Raw genomic sequence first — 19,496 nt, forward strand, 5'->3', positions numbered from 1 at the left:
GTAATTTTGAATATACTCTGTGCTGAGCACCCATTTGGATTTCTATGACTGGTTTGTGAAACAAGGCATCAGTGTTTTCTGAAACACCCACCAAGCCTTGGCCACCATGCAACAGGAACATGAAACACAAGAATACGACCCTCCTGGCCAGCAGCTTCCACTGATAAGGCCGGTGGCCGCTCTTTGCCTCCCTAGAAGGAGGAGGAGACAGAGCATTTCCAGGGTATCTGGATCTCAAGCTGGGGGGTCGGAGACAGGAGCCTTATGAGGCAACTCCACCCAGCCGGCTGGCAGATGCTCTGCGTGCTTGGCCCACCCTCCTCATCCTGTAGTAGTGCAGGATTAGCTGGCTGCTGTTGACAAAGCCAGGTAGGAATTTTTTCCCCCTTTTCCCTAATTGGCATTGGGAAGAGGTGGTTTTTTGCCTACCTTGTACTGCTTGTGGAGGTTTGAGGTAATTGGCAAGGTGGAGCCACCTTAGGATGGTCACTGGCAGGATACAGTTTGAGAATATGGAGCGGGCCGGTGAGTACCCTCGGCGCTTCTCCACTGATGGGGAAGAGGGGTCTGCCAGGAGTGGATGGTACTGCTTCGATGGCTGCCATGCTGCGTGGGCAGACTGCCTTGGGGAACCCCATGTGCAAGCCCTTCCCTCACTGCTGTACAGCTAAGGCTTAGGAGCTTGAACTGGGGGGATCCATTTTGCCGGCTGGCTGGGTCTTAGCCATCCATAGGATGGCTCGCAACTGGGGCTGCGGGGCTCGCTCAAACAGCTTAAGGCAGAGGTCCAGGGGTGACCCCGTGGCTTGACCTGTACCGCTAGTTGGCCCTTGCCGTATTAAAGATTGATGTCATGTTTAATAAAGTGGCTCTTTAGTTCCAAGCCTTGTGTCTGTCTCATTATTCCGACTACTGGCAATAATGAGCTTTTATACTTTCCTGTGACAAATATCCACGAGGACAAGTGGGATTGTTTCATTGAATATGCTGTCCTTGTATTTTGAATCTTTCAGAAAGCAGTTTGTTCATGTCCCATGTAACAAATATTCTCTCTACTGTGTTTACAACATTTTAAGAAATTATTAAAGCAATTAAAGAAAACATATTTCACAGTACGCACCGCAGCTAATGGCACGTTCGGAAGACCAAGGTTTGGAACATTAACCTAAAGTAAAGGAAACAGTCATTTTTTGAGTCTTGCTAAACTTCCACCAAGCCTCAGTCACCGTGCAACAGGAAAATGAAATGCAAGAATAATGCGCTTTTATCCTTTACTATGCCAAATCTCAATGACTGCATGTTGGATCAGTCCATCAAACATCCTTTCATTGTATTTTGAATCTTTCAGAAAGCATCTTATTCTTGTCCCATTGAACAGAAACTCTGCTGCATTTATGGCATTTTAACAGGTGTATTAAAACAGTTAAAGACAGCATAATTCATAATATCCTCTGTGGAAGACCAGCGTTAGGAAAATTAACCTTTAAAAAAGGAAAGAGTAATTTTGAACATTCTTTGTGCTGAGTACCCATGGGGATTTCTAACTGGTTCCTGAAAAAATGTGTGTCAGAGCCTCACTCAACTTTCACTAAGCCTGAGTCACTATGCAACAGGATAATGAAACACAGGCCTAATTAGCTTTTATTCTTTCCTGTGCAAAATCTCCACGAACACATGTAGTATCGTTTCATCAAACACAAACTAAATATAATTTGAATCTTCCAGTAAGCACCTCTTTTCTTCCCGGTAAAAGATAAATTCTATCTCATTTCCCATATTTTAACTGTTGTTTAAAAATAATTAAAGAAATCATTAGAAATAGAATCCGCTGCTACTACTGGGGCATTCAGAACCTATAAAAAAGGAAAGAGTAATTTTGAACAACCTCTGTGCTGCTGTGTACCCATGTTGATTTCTATGATTGGTTCATGATACAACATTTCAGAGTCTTACAAAACTTTCACCAAGCCTTGGTCGCCAGGGCCGGCCTGCCCATTGAGGCTGGTGAGGCCGCCACCTCAGGGCGCTAAGGCACATGCTGGCAGCCAGAGTGGCCGGCTGCACCTGGCCCACAGAGCAACTGAATGGGAGGGCTGGAAGGCCCCCTGTGCGCATGCCAGCCCCTGCATGATGACGTCACACGCAGTGACGTCATCACGTAGTCCGGTGCACGCGCACACAGAGGCAGCATTAAGCTGCCTCAGGAGCCAGCAACGCTGGAGCCAGCCCTGTTGGTCACCATGCAAGAGGAAAACAAAATGCAGGCATAGTTAGCTTTTATAACTTTGAGCCAAATCTCCATGAGACCATGTAGGATTGTTTCATCAAACACGGTCAAAACGTATTTTCAATCATCCTGTAAGTATCTCTCTTTCCGCTCGTAAAACAGAAATTCTTTTTACCGTGCTTCTCTCATTTTAACTGCTGTATTAAAATAAATAAAGAAATCAAATAAACAATACTCACTGCAGCTACTGGCACATTCAGAAGACCAGCATTAGGAATATTATCCTATAAAAAAGGAAAGAGTAATTTCAAACATTCTTTGTGATGAGCACCCATGGGAAATGTTATGACTGGTTTGTGAAAAAAAGGTCTCGGAATCTTCCTAAACATTCACCAAGCCTCAGTATATGAAACAGAAGTATTATTAGGTTTAACCTTTAATGTGACAAGTCCCCATGAGGACCTGTGTGATGGTTCCATCAAACACGTTTTTTGTGTATTTTCAGTCCTTCAACAATCATCTTTTTCTTTTCCTTTATAACAGAAATTCTCTCTAGCACATTTCTCACATTTTAAACTGCTGTATCAAAACAATTACGGAAATGATTACTCACAGTACCCACCTGTGCAACTGGCACATTCGGAAGACCACTGCTCGGATCGTTAACCTAAAATCAAGGAAACAAGTCATTTTCAACGTTTTCTGTGCAAATTACTCATGAAGATTTCTATGGCTATTTGAGCAAATGAACTCTCAGTGTATTTTTTTTCTTTCCCTGTGCCTGTTCTGTTGTCTCATTAACAGGCATTTTCTGCCCTAGGGTTCCCATAATAACCTGTCTCAGAATGAAACTTGGGTCCTAGAACGCACAATATTTAGAAGAAGCATCTCTTGTTTTTTGTTTTGTTTCCTGGCACAAAGGGTATGCTTAGTATTTATTATATTAGGCACTTGGAATGATGTTTTCTTTTATTTTTCTCTCCTCTCAAGCAATGCATAGATAATTACATTTTATAGACACCTGAGGCTTCAATAGTGAGAATTTTACCGATTTGTGAAAATGTATAATATCTCAGCAATTCCAGCTTTTACTGCCCTTTCATTGGTATGGTGCCAACCACTGGAAAGAAGAAGTTGAAACAAAGACATAATTCATTTTCAGCAATCACTGTGCAAAATAGCCTCATTGATGTATTGAACAGTTTCTTCAGTTTCTTCTTACAAGTTCTCCATGTATGTTAAAAACTTCTCCAGTCATCCAGAAATTCTCTGCCCCATGTTTTTCAGGAGATGCGTAGGAGTGGGATTGTAGGACCTAATTCAGATTGAGTATGTTTGGATGCAGACTTCATTTTTCTTTTTGCGGATACATGAGGATTACTCTTCCTGGTGTATTACAATGGCAGATTGAAATTTGTTAAGGGCTAAATTTGTTGATTGACAGTCGTCACTGTTATATTTTATGGTGTTCCTATGCTGTAGGAGGAGACTTTTCACTGGTATATAAAAATAAGTTTAAACATCTTAGCAAACTCACCTCTGCTGGTACCGCATTTGCAACATTCTGAAGTCCAACATTTGGAACAGGATTCTGGAATATAGATACTGGCCATTTTCAACATTCTTTTTTTTTTTTTTGAAAAATTTTTATTGGGTTAGAATCCATTATTTCCACATTTACATTCAATTTTCCCCAATTTTTTCATCTCTAACCCCCTCCCTTCCCCCCCCCCTTTTTGTTGACTTCCAACAGCTTTCCAACCCTTTGTCCCCTTTCCCTTACTTTTATTAGCTTCCTCTATCTAAAACAAATATATATTCTCCATTATTCTAAGCAGTACATCCTTAACTATTTTTAACATTATATGCCCAAACTGTAAGCCTTTGTTTCCATCTTAGATAAACAATTTATCCCAATTTTTCAATTTCAGGTATTTCTATATATCATAAACCATATAGATCATACATTCGTTTATATCAAACAATTTGACTTATTCTCTATATATATTACTCATTCTATCTTTTTATAATAGTTCTATATATCTCTCCTCACGTAGTCAATCAATTTGACCCATCTATATCTTCAGACATTCAGTTTGGTACAAAACTTGTCAGAAAAAAAAGAAAATATTGTTAGTTAATCGCTCCTTATATTTAGTCCTTATAATTAATTATTTTCTCTATGTTCTGTTTGTTAACCTATATATATCTATATATATGTCAATCTATTAATCTGACTGCTTATTAATTCACATTTATCTCTTCTCCCCCCGGTAAAGTCTCCCCCCTCTACTTCAATACTTCAGTAGTTCTCAAACTGCCACAGTTTTCCTCCCACCTCCCATTTCTTCTCCAGGTATTGTTTCAGCTTCTCCCAGTCTGTGTTGAACTGCCCTGAGTCCAGATCTCTCAATTTTCTTGTCATCTTGTCCATTTCAGCCATATACAGCAATTTGTAAGTCCAATCTTCAATAGTTGGCACTTCTTGTACTTTCCATTTTTGCGCATACAAAAGTCTAGCTGCTGCTGTCATATAAAATATCAACGTCCTGTGTTGGGCTGGAATTCCCTCCATTCCCAAGTTCAGTAGCAGGAGTTCTGGGTTCTTATTAATTTGAAATTGTAAAATTTCACTCATTTCTCTTATTATTTCCCCCCAGTACTGCCTGGCTACCTCACACGACCACCACATATGATAGAGGGAGCCCTCATGCTTCTTACATTTCCAGCATTTATTAGAAGTATTCAAATTCCCTAGCGCAATCTTCTTTGGTGTCATGTACCAACGATAGATCATTTTATAAATGTTCTCTTTGATATTAATACATGTCGTTGTCTTCATTGTAGTTTTCCACAAGTATTCCCATGCCTCCATTGTTATTTCTTTATTAAAGTTTATAGCCCATTTCACCATTTGTGTTTTAACTATCTCATCCTCGGTATACCACTTCAACAGTACTTGGTATACCTTGGATATTCTTTTCTTATCTTCTTTAAGAAGGGTCTGCTCTAGTTCCGAATTCTCTATTCGTATACCTCCCTTTACAGAGTCCGAATTATATAAGTCTCTGATCTGTCTATACTGGAACCAATCGTAGTTAGGTGATAGTTCCTCTTGTGTCTTTATTCTAAGTTTGGATGCTTCAGTTTTAGTTATTTCTTTATACGTTAAACATTGTTGTTCATTATCAACAGCTCTCGGGTCTATCACCTCATATGGAACCACCCACAAAGGGGTTCCTTCTTGTAGATAAATTCTGTACTTCTTCCAGATTATGTATAGACTTCTCCGAACAAAGTGATGCAGGAACATCGAGTTGACCTTTACTTTGTCATGCCATAAATATGCGTGCCATCCAAATATTTTTTTATATCCCTCTAGGGCTAATAGTTTCTTGTTCTTTAATGTCATCCATTCTTTCAACCAAACTAGGCAGATTGCATCATGATAAAGTCTCAGATTGGGCAGTTGCATTCCGCCTCTTTCCTTTGCATCTTGTAAAACTTTCACTTTCACTCGAGGCTTCTTGCCTGCCCAAACAAAATCTGATATTTTCCTCTGCCATTTTTCAAATTGTTTGGAGTCTCTGATGATTGGTATTGTCTGTAGCAAAAACATTACTCTTGGTAACACATTCATCTTAACTGCTGCAATCCTGCCCAACCATGACAAATTCAATCTATTCCATTTAATCAAGTCTCTCTCTATCTGAGTCCATAGTTTTCCATAATTGTTTTTGAATAGATCTATGTTCTTTGCAGTTAATTCGACTCCCAAATATTTCACTTTACTTGTTACTTCACAATCCGTTGTTTCCATTAACAATTGTTGTTTCTGCTTAGTCATATTTTTGCATAATATCTTTGACTTCTTTTTGTTAATGAAGAAACCTGCCAAGTCTCCAAACTCCTTGATCTTATCTATCACTCTTGGCATGTTCTCCAATGGGTCCTCTACAATTAACATTATGTCATCCGCAAATGCTCTGACCTTGTATGAATAGTCCTTTATTTTTATTCCACGAATTTCATCATCTTGACGTATTTGTATCATCAGAATCTCCAATACTAAAATGAACAACAATGGAGATAACGGGCAACCTTGTCTTGTTCCTTTACTTATCGTCAATTTCTTGGTCAATTCATCATTCACCACAATTGCTGCAGTCTGGTCTCTATAAATTTCCTTAATTGCTCTGATGAATCTTTCTCCCAATTGTAGCTTTTCCATAGTGGCAAACATAAAGTCCCAGTTTAAATTGTCAAACGCTTTTTCAGCGTCAACAAAGAAGAAACCAACCTCTTTGTCACAACGCTTGTCATAATATTCAATAGCATTGATCACTGTCCTTAAGTTGTCTCTTATTTGTCTGTCTGGCAAAAAGCCTGCTTGTTCCTCCTCTATGACTTCCGAGAGCCACCCCTTCAATCTCTCCGCCAATATCTTCGCAAAAATTTTATAGTCATTGTTGAGTAGCGATATAGGTCTATAATTTTTCACATTAGTCAGGTCTTGGCCCTCTTTTGGGATCAATGATATATTCGCTTCACTCCAAGTTTCTGGAATCCTTTGATCCCTTAAAACCCCATTCATCACCTCTTTTAGGAATGGTGCCAGTTCATTAGCCATTGTCTTATAGAATTTAGCCGTAAGTCCATCTGGCCCTGGCGCCTTTCCTAGATTTGCAGATTGTATTGCCTTACTTATTTCCTCGTCAGTTACTTCACTATTCAACTTATTTCTCCAAGCTTCCGAGATTTCTGGAAGTTTGGTTTTCTCCAAATATGACGCTATTGATTCTTTGTTTACTTCTTTTTTATTATACAGCTTAGCGTAAAATTTATAAAAGGCTCTACTAATGGTAGCCTGCTCCAAATACGTTTTGTTATCTTCGCAAATTTTATTTATTATCTTCTTTTCCCTTTTCTTCTTCAATTGCCATGCCAGGTACTTCCCAGGTTTATTAGCACCCTCAAACGCTTTTTGATTCAGTCTTTTGAGATTCCACTCCAATTCTTTATTGCTCATTGCTGTTAGCTGTTCTTGAAGTATTTTAATTTCCTGGTATACCTTCTTTTTCCCTGGTCTCTTTTTTAGCTGTATTTCTTTGGCTTTTATTTTCTCCTCAATCTCTTGTCTTTTCTCCTCTTTCTTCTTTCTTGCTCTACCATTTAAGTCCATTAGTATGCCCCTTACAACCGCCTTGTAAGCATCCCAAACTTTATTGGTTGGTACTTCTTTATTCACGTTGTATTGTATAAAAAACTTTGTCTCTCTTCTCAGTATTTCCATATTCTCTCTTTCCTGTAACAAGTCCTCATTTATTCTCCATGCTTTCCTTTTTCTCTTTTTTCCAAATTTCCACATAATTGGGTTGTGATCTGAGCCTACCATAGGCATTATTTCTACCTCCTTAGTCCATAATGCTAAGTCTTTTGAGGCCCAGATCATATCAATTCTTGATAATGTAGAATGCCTTGCAGAATAAAAAGTAAACTGTCTGCTTTTAGGATATTCTCTCCTCCATACATCTTCAAGAGTCTCTTGTTGAATCAACTCAAAAAAAAGCTTTGGTAATAGTCCTCTTTTCTTTTGTGCCGTTGTAGTCTTTTTGTCTAGTTCCAAGTCTGTCACTCCATTGAAGTCTCCAGCAAGAATTATCTGGTCGTATGCAAGATCGTCTAAATGCTTCCTTAAATCCTCAAAGAAGCTTTCTTTTGCACCGTTAGGTGCATAAAGTCCGACTACCAACACTCTCTTTAAATTCCAAATACATTCCACTGCTACAAATCTAGCTTCCACATCTCTCATAACAAATTTTGGCTGTAGCTCCTCTTTTATGTACAACACCACTCCTCTTTTTTTCTTGTTGGAGGCCGCTACATATTCTTTGCCCAATTTTCCAGATTTTAAATATTTTACATCCTGCTTTCTGATATGGGTCTCTTGCAAACAAACAATGTCACATTTTTGTTTTAGTAGCCAGTGAAAAGTATTTTTCCTCTTATTCGGTGAGTTTAGTCCATTTACATTCCAAGATAATACTTTACACTCCATACTCATGATCTTGTTGGTAAGTCTTTTTCATTGTCCTTAATAAATCGCTCCATCTCTCGCTCAGATCTGATGCGTTTTTTGGCCCCTCCAAACTCAAAGGACACTCCTTCCGGTAACTCCCATCTGTACCTGATTTTCATGTCCTTCAAAATCTGAATTAGCACTTTATATTTTTTCCGGTCCAGTAACACTGATCTGGGCAGTTCCTTCATTATAATAATCGTCTTGCCATCAATCTCCAATGGATCTTGAAACTGTTTTGTCACAATCCTCTCTTTCATATTTCGTGTTGTAAACTGCACAATCACATCTCTTGGTAGTTTCCTCTGGGTTGCTATTCTCGAATTCACACGGTATGCCACATCTAGGATAGCCACAACTTCCTCCTCCTCCTTCCCCAGGTACTCAGCCAACACCTCAGTCATCTGTTCTTGCGCTGACTTTCCTTCCACTTCTGGCAAGCCACGAAAACGTAGCTGCTTCTCCATATGTTTAGTTTCTGCAACTGACATTCTCCCCTTCACCAATCTCATCTCTGCTTGTTGCGTGTCTGCTAAATTCTCCATCGCGTCTTCTACTGTTTTAACTCTCTGCTGCGTTCCTTGTAATTCACTTCGTATTGTTTCCATACCTTTTTTCACTTCTGACAGCTCCGATTTTACTGTCTGTGTAACCACTTTAACCTCTTTTATCAGCTCCAATTTCGTGTCCTTAAGTTCTTTAATCATATCTAAAAGTTTTTTGTCCAGGTTTTTATCCAGGTTTTCTATTGCCGATTGCCACGCTTTTTTTGACATCGTGGGGCTTGCTTTAGCTCGCTCCCACGAATCCGCTCTCTTCCTTAACTCCGTGGCGTAAAATTTAACGTTTTTCTATTTTAAATGTCCCAGTCTTCTTATAGAAATTAAATTTTAAAGAGTCCAAAATGTCGGGCGTCTTTTCTCTATGGTTTCTCTATGATTGTGTAATCCAAGATGGCCTACTTCCTCTTCCGCTGAAGCCGCGACCCTTCCCCTTTCAAAAATGGCGATTCCCTACTTCCTGCCCTCCAGCAAGGGCCGCTTCTCTCCAGCCACTCTATTGTTATTACGCACTTCCTGTCTCCCGTCTTCCCACAGCAGATCTCGCGATGGTGTCTTTTTCTCACAGCTCCAAAGCCACAGGTATTCAAAACAATAGTCCCATTTCTTTAATAACTTCTTTAAACTTAGTCTCTTTTTAAATTCGATTCCTGCCGAGTCTTCCCCTCCTTTTCACTAGTCTGTTGCAGTTTAAAAATCTACTTTTTTTCCTCTCTGTTTTTATCAATCTGTCCCGTCTCAGAAGATAATGATCTTTACCTTCTCTTCACTTTTCTCGGGTTGTAGTCGCTGTTTCGATTTTAAGTTCTCCTCTCAGCTTCTTCCCCCAATCGATGCTTGGGTATGTAGGTCTTATGCCAGCCGAATTGGCCCCAAAACTGCCGCAGAGATTATAGCCGACCCGTCGCAAGGTGGGACCTCAAGGATCGGGGGGAGACTCGTTGTGTAGAGCCCCCCCTCGTCCGAGATCTAGCTCACCCTAGGGTCTTGAGCGTTCTTTGCCTGCTCCCCGCCTGAGAGCAGTCGGCCGCGGGCTATTTTCACCCCGCCGGCCGGTTAAAACGGCAGTCCGGTCAGCTCCGCAAGTGGAGCTGCGTTAGACCTCCATGGATCCCAAACAGGAAGTCGCCATTTTCAACATTCCATCGCCAGAGTACCCATAGAGATATGTGGGATCATTTAATGCCACAATCTGTCAATGTGTTGTGAAATGTTCACCATACAGAAGTTGTATTGGGAAACCCAACCTTTCATGAAAGAAGATGGGCTGACCCCAAAAGGCTGCTCTTGCTTTCTTAGCTCTCTATGGAAAAGCAGAGTCCAGTAGCACCTTTAAGACTAACCAACTTTATTGTAGCTTAAGCTTTCAAGTGCCACAGCTCTCTTCATCAGATGCATGGAGAGTATGAAGAAACTGGCCAGAGATATATAGGTGGTGAGGGGAGGGTGGAGTAGACTCTTTGCTATTTTACTACTACAGACTAACACGGCTAACTCCTCTGGATCTAGCTTTCTATGGAATCACTAAAACAAATTTGGTGTTATGAAAGGAAATATAGAATCATTGAATCATAGAGTTGGAAGGGGCCATACAGACCATCTAGTCCAACCCCCTGCCCAGTGCAGGATTAGCCTAAAGCATCTCTAACAAATAGTCATCCATCCTCTTCTTGAAAACTGTCAGTGAGGGGGAGCTCACCACCTCCCTAGGCAGCTGATTCCACCTTTGAGCTACTCTGGCCGTGAAAAAGTTCTTCCTAATATCCAGCTGGTACTTTTCTGCATGTAACTTAAGCCCATTGCTTCGGGTCCTACCCTCTGCTGCCAACTGGAGCAGCTCCTTGCCCTCCTCCAAATGACAGCCTTTCAAATACTTAAAGAGCGCAATCATGTCCCCCCTCAATCTCCTCTTCTCCAAACTAAACATTCCCAAGGCCCTCAGCCTTTCCTCGTAGGGCTCAGTCTCCAGGCCCCTGATCATCCTCGTCACTCTCCTCTGCACATATATATAAGCTCAGTTCATAACCTAGTATTCTCTATCCTTTAGGTTAGAATTCATCACATGGGAAAAAATCAGGGCATCAGTTGTTTCCTGCTTCACTTGTCTCTGGTCAGACTGTAGCAGTTAGGTGAGGACACTGAAGTCCAATGCATAGGAACGAGTTTCTGCTTACATACACCCTCCCTGCTACCACAATTCACACTTTCTTTCAGATAAAATAAGGGGTGCCTGGAGTTTTAATCCAGTAATTGCTCAAGGGTCCCTTCATCAAGTAAAACGTGGTCTCTAAATTTCTATGTTCCATGTAGTAATACTCACACATGCTAGACACGCTGCCATATGTTCATCTGTAAAGCATCCCTAAGAGTTCCCTGGAGCATTTTTTTAAAGGAATCATTAACGCAAGCACAGACATACTGAGGAACAGGAACATGCTACAACTCTTAGAATGCAAAACTAAGCAGAGTTGCGCCTTCTAAATTCATAGATGTCAATGGGCTTAGAAGGCTGTAACTCTACTTAGGACTGCACAGTTAACCTGAGACAAAAATAGCAGCTACCTTTGTTTTCTACCTTCATGGCTTTCAGTTTTGGTGGCCTGCGGTCAGAAGGTAAGCACTAATATGATTTGCACTATAGATGCTGTCTATTTATTGAAGAATTTACATCCTGCACCACAGCCCTGGGCATCTTGAAACTTCATAAAAAGTACAACATATAAATGATCAGATTTCAGTGCAATACAAATGATAGCAACTGATGACCCTCAACTAGGGATCCCAGGTCCCCTGATAAGAGCAGGGGACCCGCTCCCACTCTCCGCCCCCGCCACCACTCACCTGGCTGGCAGGGGGGAAAGGCAGGGAAATAGACCTCCTGGGAATGCCCCCAGGGCGGTGCAATGCTGTCCTTCCTGGGAGGGACTTCATCACTTCACCCCGGGAGTGCTCTCATGCTTCGTAGTGAGCCAATTTGGGCCCAAACAGGTTCACTCCCAGGGCGGCATGTTTGGGACCCAAATTGGGAGTGATATTCCAGAAGTTATTTCATCGTGTTGCCCAGTGCGCATGCCTGTATCTTGCAGAGGGTCCATTTTAGCCCCAAATGGGCTGAATTGGGCCCGTTTGGGGCCCAAATCAGACCGCCGCGAAGCGCAGGAGCACTCCCAGCCGCGAAGCACAGGTGCACTCCCATCTCCCAGCCGTGAAACGCAGGAGCACTCCCATCCCCAGAAGTGATGTCATCGCACCATCAGCATGCCTGAAAACATCAAAAAGGGTGAGTGCCAGGTGTTCCACCAGCAGGGTGAGGGGATCTAGCAACCTTACTTTCAACAGACATCCCAGTCAGTCCTTATTAAAATCAAATTCACATCAGCTCACAACAATATACAATATAAAATACAGCACCCATCTAGAATTGAAAGCATCGGCAGAGAACAGACCTGAATCAGAACCAAAGCATATAACCCAATCACTAAAAATACTTGATAAATTGAAACATCTTTGCCTACTAAGTCTGGTGTTAAGAGACTACCTGGGCATGGGGGGGGCTATTTCGTAATTTAGGGTTGTTGGATACCACAACAGAATGTCATTGGGTGACATTCAGACCCTGTTTCTAGCCATGATTCTTCTGGCATGTGCTACTGATGGAACATCGGCCCGTGATGCTAATCTGCCTAATGTACTCCCTTGAGCATGCTCTATCTACTAGCAAAGGCATTTTTAGAAAGTGGTGTAAAAAAATCTGACCAGCAAAACCCTTTCCAGCTATAAAGGATGTAATGGATGAAAAAAAAATATTATTTCATTTCTTTGGGAAGTAATCAGAATCCCTGCTATGCACTGCAATCAGATTTAGCATTAGGCTTAGACAAACATCGTTCCCCTTCGAAAGCACAGAGAGCAATACAGTGCCGTTCAGAATAATCATTGGGCATTGTGTGCGCTGTTGGCAAAACTGCTCAGTAAGATGCAACCAGCTCCCTGTTTGGGACACTTATATGCAGCAGTAAATATGCAGTTTCCACTTTGGGGGTGAGAAATATTCACAGAGTTCTAGAAGCATGTGAGGGAGTTGGAAAGTTTCTCAGAATGTATGGACCTTTGGTAATACTTACACCAGGCAATCCAACAGGGGCCTAAATAATAATAATAAAAAATAATAAAACAGTTACTCCTTCACACTTGCAAAGACCGTTGCAGTTCTTAGTTGCAAAATAAAACAGAAGTCCAACGGCACCTTACATACAAACACCATTTAAGAGTTTTTGCGAGTCATGGTTACCCCATTGGACGTGCTAGCAACAGTTTCTTTGTCATGGCCATCTATTTTACCATTGACATGAGGAAGGAGATTTGTCTAAAGCTGTGCAGATATTACGGATCAGATACAACGTCCGACATTTCCTGCATTGGATCAGATCAGCAATATATATCAGAAGTATCCCGAATCATGTTGGGAAAACTTTCACTGTTCACAGCTGGTATGTGGCTCAATGACCCTTTAAACTTTAAAGAGTTGGCCTCTGAGCAAATAATGGAAAACTAATTGCCTTTTTTAAAGTTTAAAGGGCTAATGTGCCAAGAATCAACTGGGATTGGGGTGCTTTCATTCCCTCCCTTCCATTCTTGCTGCCTCTAGAGGGAGAGGCATTTAGAATCATAGGATTGGAAGGTACCTCTAGGGTCATCTAGTCCAACCCCCTGCACAATGCAGGAACTTCATAACTCCCCCCACCAATTGCCCCTGCTCCATGCGCAGAAGACTCGCAAAATTATCGTTTTGTATGGGAAAGTCGAGAAAGGCAATATTGGGAGCATTGTTCTGAATCTGATATTTCCTGAATGACTTTCTCAAAGGATAAGAATACTTTATATACAATGAAAATGATAATAAAGCCCTTTCCCACCTTTCCGTATGGAATTAAAACAATAATCTTGCAAGTGCACACCCTTAGTGTTGTCCAAATGCAAATTAAAAATAAATTACTTTTGAAGTGATCTCTTAAAGTATAATTATAGACTTCTTATTTCAAAGAAGTCTCAAAGAAGTCTTATCTCAAAGCCATGCCCAGAAAACATGGAGAGTTCTCATGGCTTAGGCCATTTATGGAAGTAGAGCATTGTGTCTCTAGAAAGTTTTGCAACCACATCTCTATATCCAAATCTTTCTGAATAACTTGATTAACATAAATGAAACACATCACATGCCATTATTTTAAGATTCAATGGTAACCTTACTGATTTGCTTTCCCTTGCAGAAATGAGAAAGACGAGAAGAACAGCAGCCAAAGCCTGGAACTTCATCTTGGCTTCTCTTTCATGTATTTCAAGTATGAAGTCAACAATGCGAAGACTGTAAATCTCTAGCTTCTGTATTTATACCAAGCATTGTTTCTATTTCAAGTGTGGTTGGTCAAACACCATAATCAAGGACACTTATCACTTTTTCCAATCAGGAAAGGTTAACCCTAATCTTGTAAAGAATAAATATTGATTCCAAAAGGTCAGAGGCCAATTTGATGCCAAAGGATAAATGGTATTATTCTTTCTAAGTATATGCAAATAAACATGTGCCTTAGCAAGGGGGAGGGAGAAATTACACTTCCCTTTCGCTGAACACTTATGGAATATCATACCAAAGCAGTAATGAACTTTGGGAAGGGGGATTCTCAATAATACTTGCATACTTAATCAACATCAGTATATCAGATTCTCAACATGGCTTCATCTGTGGATACTTAAAAGTAGAAACTGGAGTCATCATTAACAGACAAATGCCCCAGGATTGCAGAAAGATCTGAAATGTAAATGCACACATATTGGGGGATAACAACAGCAACATCAGCAGCATGCTTATATACCTCCCTTTTAGACAGATTAGAGCCTACTCAGAGTGGTGAACAAAGTCAGTGTTATTATTATCCCCATAATACAGCTGGGGAGCTGGGGCTGAGAGGCGTGGCTTACCCAAGGCCACCTGTTGAGCTCATGGCAGAAGTGGGATTCGAACCAGCACAGTGCTGACTCACAGTCTAACCACTTGCTATACTATAATAACTGTGCTCATATTCTGCTCTTCTAGACAGATTAGTGCCCCACTCTGAGCAATGAACAAGGTCAGTGTTGTTATTATCCCCACAATCCAGCTGGGGAGCTGGGGCTGAGATGCATGGCTTATCCAAGGCCACCTGCAGAATTCATGGCAGTAGTGAGAGTGCTGTTCACAGCCCAGCCAGTTAACCACTATGCTACAGCAGTTAACTCCCCCCCCCACCCAGATTGGAGCAGTGCCTACACTTTTAAGAATAGATATATCAGGGGCCATTGAGGAGGTTCCCAGGTAAGCACAACAATATTGCAATCTTTCAAACCTGGGTTTCTGTCAGGAAAAGGGAGCCAGAGACAAGACTCTTTTGGGTGCTGTTTTGGTTTCCTAGATCGTCCCTGCTCCCCTTCCTTCTGACATGGAGGGAGGACTCACCTGGTCTAGGCCCAGCAGCAACCACTAAATAGAATAAATCAAAAATAAATAGTAATAAAAAACCTAGGAAACTTGCTCCCATGCAATTTGCTCAACTCACCCAGGTAGAGTTGCCAGGTCCCCTTACCCTCCCAGTGAGAGGGGGGACCTGGCGCTGACCTTTTTTGGTGTCTCCATATGTGTTCTTCGCTCACATGCATTCACAGAGTAGCACAATGGTGTCACCCCCCAGGAATTGATGTCATCGCATAGGCGGGCTGGGGGCACTCTCATGCTTTGCAGATGGCCGATTTGGGCCCCTGCATGATGACATCACTTACTGGGAGTGATGTCATTGCACAACCCCGGAAGCATGCTCAGGAGATCAATTCCCTTGCCTCCCTCCGCCAGCCAGGTGGAGGGGAGCAGAGAGTGAGAGTGAGCGATCCCCTGCTCCTACCGCTGGACCTGGGATCTCTACACCCAGGTGAGGTAGCGGTGGCTAGAACTTGTCACCACACAACACAACTGGGCCCAGCAGCAGCCTTCACACAACTTGTGTGCCTTGGGTAGGTCTGGCAGTGACCACCACACAGTTTACCAGAGAAACTTGCTACTGCATACCTTTTGCAACTGGGCCAGCCATTTCCCAAGAAAAGGCTGTCAGGGGGAAGGAAGAAGCTGAGAGACAGTATGGTGTAGTGGTTAGAATGTCAGAGTAGGATTTGGGAGACACAGGTTCAAATCCATGTCATAGAAGCTTGCTGGGTCACCTGGGCCAGGCACTCTCTCTCAGCCTAACGAACCTCATTGGGTTGTTATGAGGATAAAACGGAGGAGAAGATAATGAGGCAAGAGGTGTTGAGTCTTCACTGGGGAGAATGCAGGGTTTCAATGTAGTAACTAAATCTTACTACATAATTGAGAAAGCGTATTTGAGACAACACACATTTTATTCTGGCGCAGGCGCAGTGAGTCTTAGCCAACACTGCGCCTGCGCCAGGATAAGCCTGGAGAAGCAGCCCTACCAAGAAGGCATCCGGAGGGCTGCTCCAGTGGCAGTCTTCTCTACAGCTGCGGGGTGCCTTGGGAGGGGGAGCCGCTTACCATGCTTCTGTGGCTCCTGCTTTCCTGGCTGCCCTTCCCAGGGAGCCTCCGTTCACCACTCTGGAAAGTTTGCATGGGAGGGAGTGAGGCAAGGGCAAAGCCATGGGCCGCCAGTGTCTGAAAAAGGAGTGTGGCCAGCCTCAGAAACAGGGGCCAGGTGGGAGTGAGGCAAGGGTGAAGTCATGGGAGTCATGGGCCATCAGAGCCTGCCAGCCCTTGGCACAGCTCTGCACTCTGCAGCCCACTGGACAAAGGAGCCCAGCAGTCACTGATGGCCCATGGTTTTGCCCTTGCTTCGCTCCCACATAGCCTCTGTTGCTGGGGCTGGCCAGGTTCCTTTGTCTGGTGGGCGGCACAGTGCAGAGCTTCACTGAGAGCCGGCCGGTGCTGATGGCCCATTGCTTTCTCCCTTGCCTCGCTCTCACCTGCCCTCTGTTGCTGGGGCTGTCCAAGTGGGAGCAAGGTAAGGGTAAAGCTATAGGCCACCAATGCCTGCCGCACAGCTCCTTGCCTCACTGCCAGCTGAACAAAGGAGCATGGCCAGCCCAGCAAAAAAGGCCAGGCAGGAGCGAGGTGAGGGTGAACCCACGGGCTGCCAGCACCTGCCAGCTCTCAGTGCAGCTCCTTGCCCCTCCACCAGCTGGACAAAGGAATATGGCCAGCCCCAGCTGCAGCTGCAGCTCCATCCTGCAAAGTCAGTGGTGCCTGGCTCGGGAGGCAGAGCTGGGAAGCTGCCTGGGTGCTGCCCCACTGCACAGCCCACCAGCCCAGTGAAGAAGGTAACCTACTACAAGCAGCACAGTGCTGGAGGCCGCAGAGATAATGGGAGCGCCTGGCCGCTGCCCCTGGGCCCGAGCACTAGCTGGTGGGATGGCCAGACAATGAGCCCCTGCAGTGGGCCTCTGCAGGGTCCTAGTGCCCTTGCTTCCACCCTGCCCGGGTGCCCAAAAGAGGGAGAGGCAATGGTTGAGAGGGTGCGTGGCAATGACAAGATCTGGAAGGCAAATTCTACGCTGGCCATAACCAAAAAACGAACAGAGAATAAAATGGCTGCTCTCATACTGCTTTTATTTATTTATTTGCTTATTTATAGTCCACTAGTCTTGCTGAGACTGGCCGGATTACACAGTGTGAGCTAGCACATTCAATTTCAATAAACAATGTGATAGAGTCTATAAATGTAATTCTGCAAGGATGTAAAGCCAGAAGAAATCTACGTACAGCTTTGGAGAACTGCTGGAACAGAGTAAAAGCAATTCTGAGAACCATACATTAAACAACACAGAACAACAAATCCATTGAGAGATCACCCTTGCATACAGTCCTGGTCACCACACCTTCCAAATGATTTTAGAGAGCTTGAAATGGTGCAGAAAAGACAACAGCTGTTTTGGAGGCCAATGTAGGAATGAGCAGGTAGGAGCCGGGAAGAAGGGGGCTTCTCAGGGAGGTTTGCCTGGGATGGTATTCCCATCCCCTGATTTCAGATGTGAAGGACAAACTTCACCTCATGCGCCCCTTCTGGGTGATGCTGCCACACACCCTCTGCAGAGACAAGAAGGGGATAGTAGGCATATTATGCCCATTCTGCAGTCCCTCCACTGGCTGCCCATCAGTTACTAAGCTACATTCGAGGTTTAGGCTGGCACGTGCAAAGCTCCTGATGTCCTTGGCCCTTCATGTCTGTGGGACCACCTCTCTCCTTATGTTGCCCCGGCATGACAGCTTCACTCATCTGAGCAGGGCCTGCTGCAGGTGCCACCCTGCAAATGGGCAAAATCAACAGCTGCCTGTACATGGGCATTCTGTGGTAGCCCCCACCTCACAGAATGGCCTGCCTGGGGAGGTCAGGAGTCAGGACAGCTCTTACTCTCCTGGCTTTCTGCAAACTATGCAAAACTGAAATATTCTCGAGGTGGTTGTTGTGAGTTTTCCGGGCTGTATTGCCGTGGTCTTGGCATTGTAGTTCCTGACGTTTCACCAGCAGCTGTGGCTGGCATCTTCCGAGGTGTAGCACCAAAATACAGTCTTTTGGTGCTACACCTCTGAAGATGCCAGCCACAGCTGCTGGCGAAACGTCAGGAACTACAATGCCAAGACCACGGCAATACAGCCCGGAAAACCCACAACAACCATCGTTCTCCGGCCGTGAAAGCCTTCGACAATATTCTCGAGGTGTTCTCTCCAGAGCTTTGAATTGGGCCCTGAAACAAATTTGGATCAATTGTAAATGGAACACAACTGGAGTGCTTTGGTTCCTACAGCTCACTCTATTCAGCACTCTGGCTGCACCTCTCTGTACCAATCTTCAAGGGAAGCCTGGAATTGAAATAATCTAACCTGGATGTTTACAGGGCATGTGCCACAGTGGCCAGATCTTTCCAGCCCAGGAAAGGCCACAGCTGGTGAAAGGTGCCCCTGGTGAAAGATGCCCCACTCCCCACACCTCCAGCCCACCTGGTCTGACCCCGAACAGGACTACATTGGGTGGCTGGCTGACAGGCGCAGCAGCACTCCTCTGCCTTCTCTGCTTCCCCCAAACACACCAAACCAGGTGACTGCCAGGTGCAGGAGTGCTCCATGGTGCCTGTCCCCCCATGCCTCCCTGTCCCTCTGGGGAGGCAGCAATACCAGTCCCAGCCACCCTGCCCTCCCCCAATTGGGGTGCTGGGGAGGGGGCAATGCCCAGTTTGGCTACCCTGCCCTCCTCACCCCAATCAGGGCACAGCAGAGGGGGCAATGCCTGCCCCGCCGGCCCTGCCCTTTCTAGACCCCATTGTATTGTTTCTCCAAAAAGGGTTTTGTTCCTAGTAATAAATAAAGCTGAAGGTGGGGGAGGCAAATAAAAATGGAGGTTGGTGAGTTTGAAGGAGAGACAGAAACAGGGAAAGAGGAAAAGATATGGGGACTGCCAGGGAGGACAGAAAGACAAAACAGCATGAGGAAGGTGATAAAGGAGGGAAAGGAATTGACCCCTGTGAGTTGTTGTACGGTCCCCACTTGTCAATATATCTAACAGCCAACATGGCTCCATCTGCAGATAAATAAATAAAC

At 43.8% G+C, this 19,496-nt stretch overlaps 1 protein-coding gene across 10 annotated transcripts in view; it reads right to left on the reverse strand.

The window, feature by feature from the left end:
* Positions 1-14,199, reverse strand: part of LOC129343486 (elastin-like) — a 33,550-nt gene extending 19,351 nt beyond the window's left edge. For 9 of the 10 annotated variants that reach the window (XM_054999714.1, XM_054999712.1, XM_054999708.1 and 6 more), the window contains exons 1-6: positions 14,114-14,199; positions 12,991-13,011; positions 3,765-3,818; positions 2,850-2,894; positions 2,467-2,511; positions 1,121-1,165 (exon numbers count right to left, since the gene is read on the reverse strand). In XM_054999714.1, coding sequence (XP_054855689.1) covers positions 1,121-1,165; positions 2,467-2,511; positions 2,850-2,894; positions 3,765-3,818; positions 12,991-13,011; positions 14,114-14,179 — 276 coding nt within the window. In that variant the 5' untranslated portion in view covers positions 14,180-14,199. The remainder of the gene's footprint in view (positions 1-1,120; positions 1,166-2,466; positions 2,512-2,849; positions 2,895-3,764; positions 3,819-12,990; positions 13,012-14,113) is intronic. The other variant, XM_054999710.1, reaches the window with a different exon arrangement.
* Positions 14,200-19,496: the final 5,297 nt, after the last annotated feature.

Source organism: Eublepharis macularius, chromosome 15 (genome assembly GCF_028583425.1).
Source record: "Eublepharis macularius isolate TG4126 chromosome 15, MPM_Emac_v1.0, whole genome shotgun sequence".
Taxonomy (NCBI): Eukaryota; Metazoa; Chordata; class Lepidosauria; order Squamata; family Eublepharidae; genus Eublepharis; species Eublepharis macularius.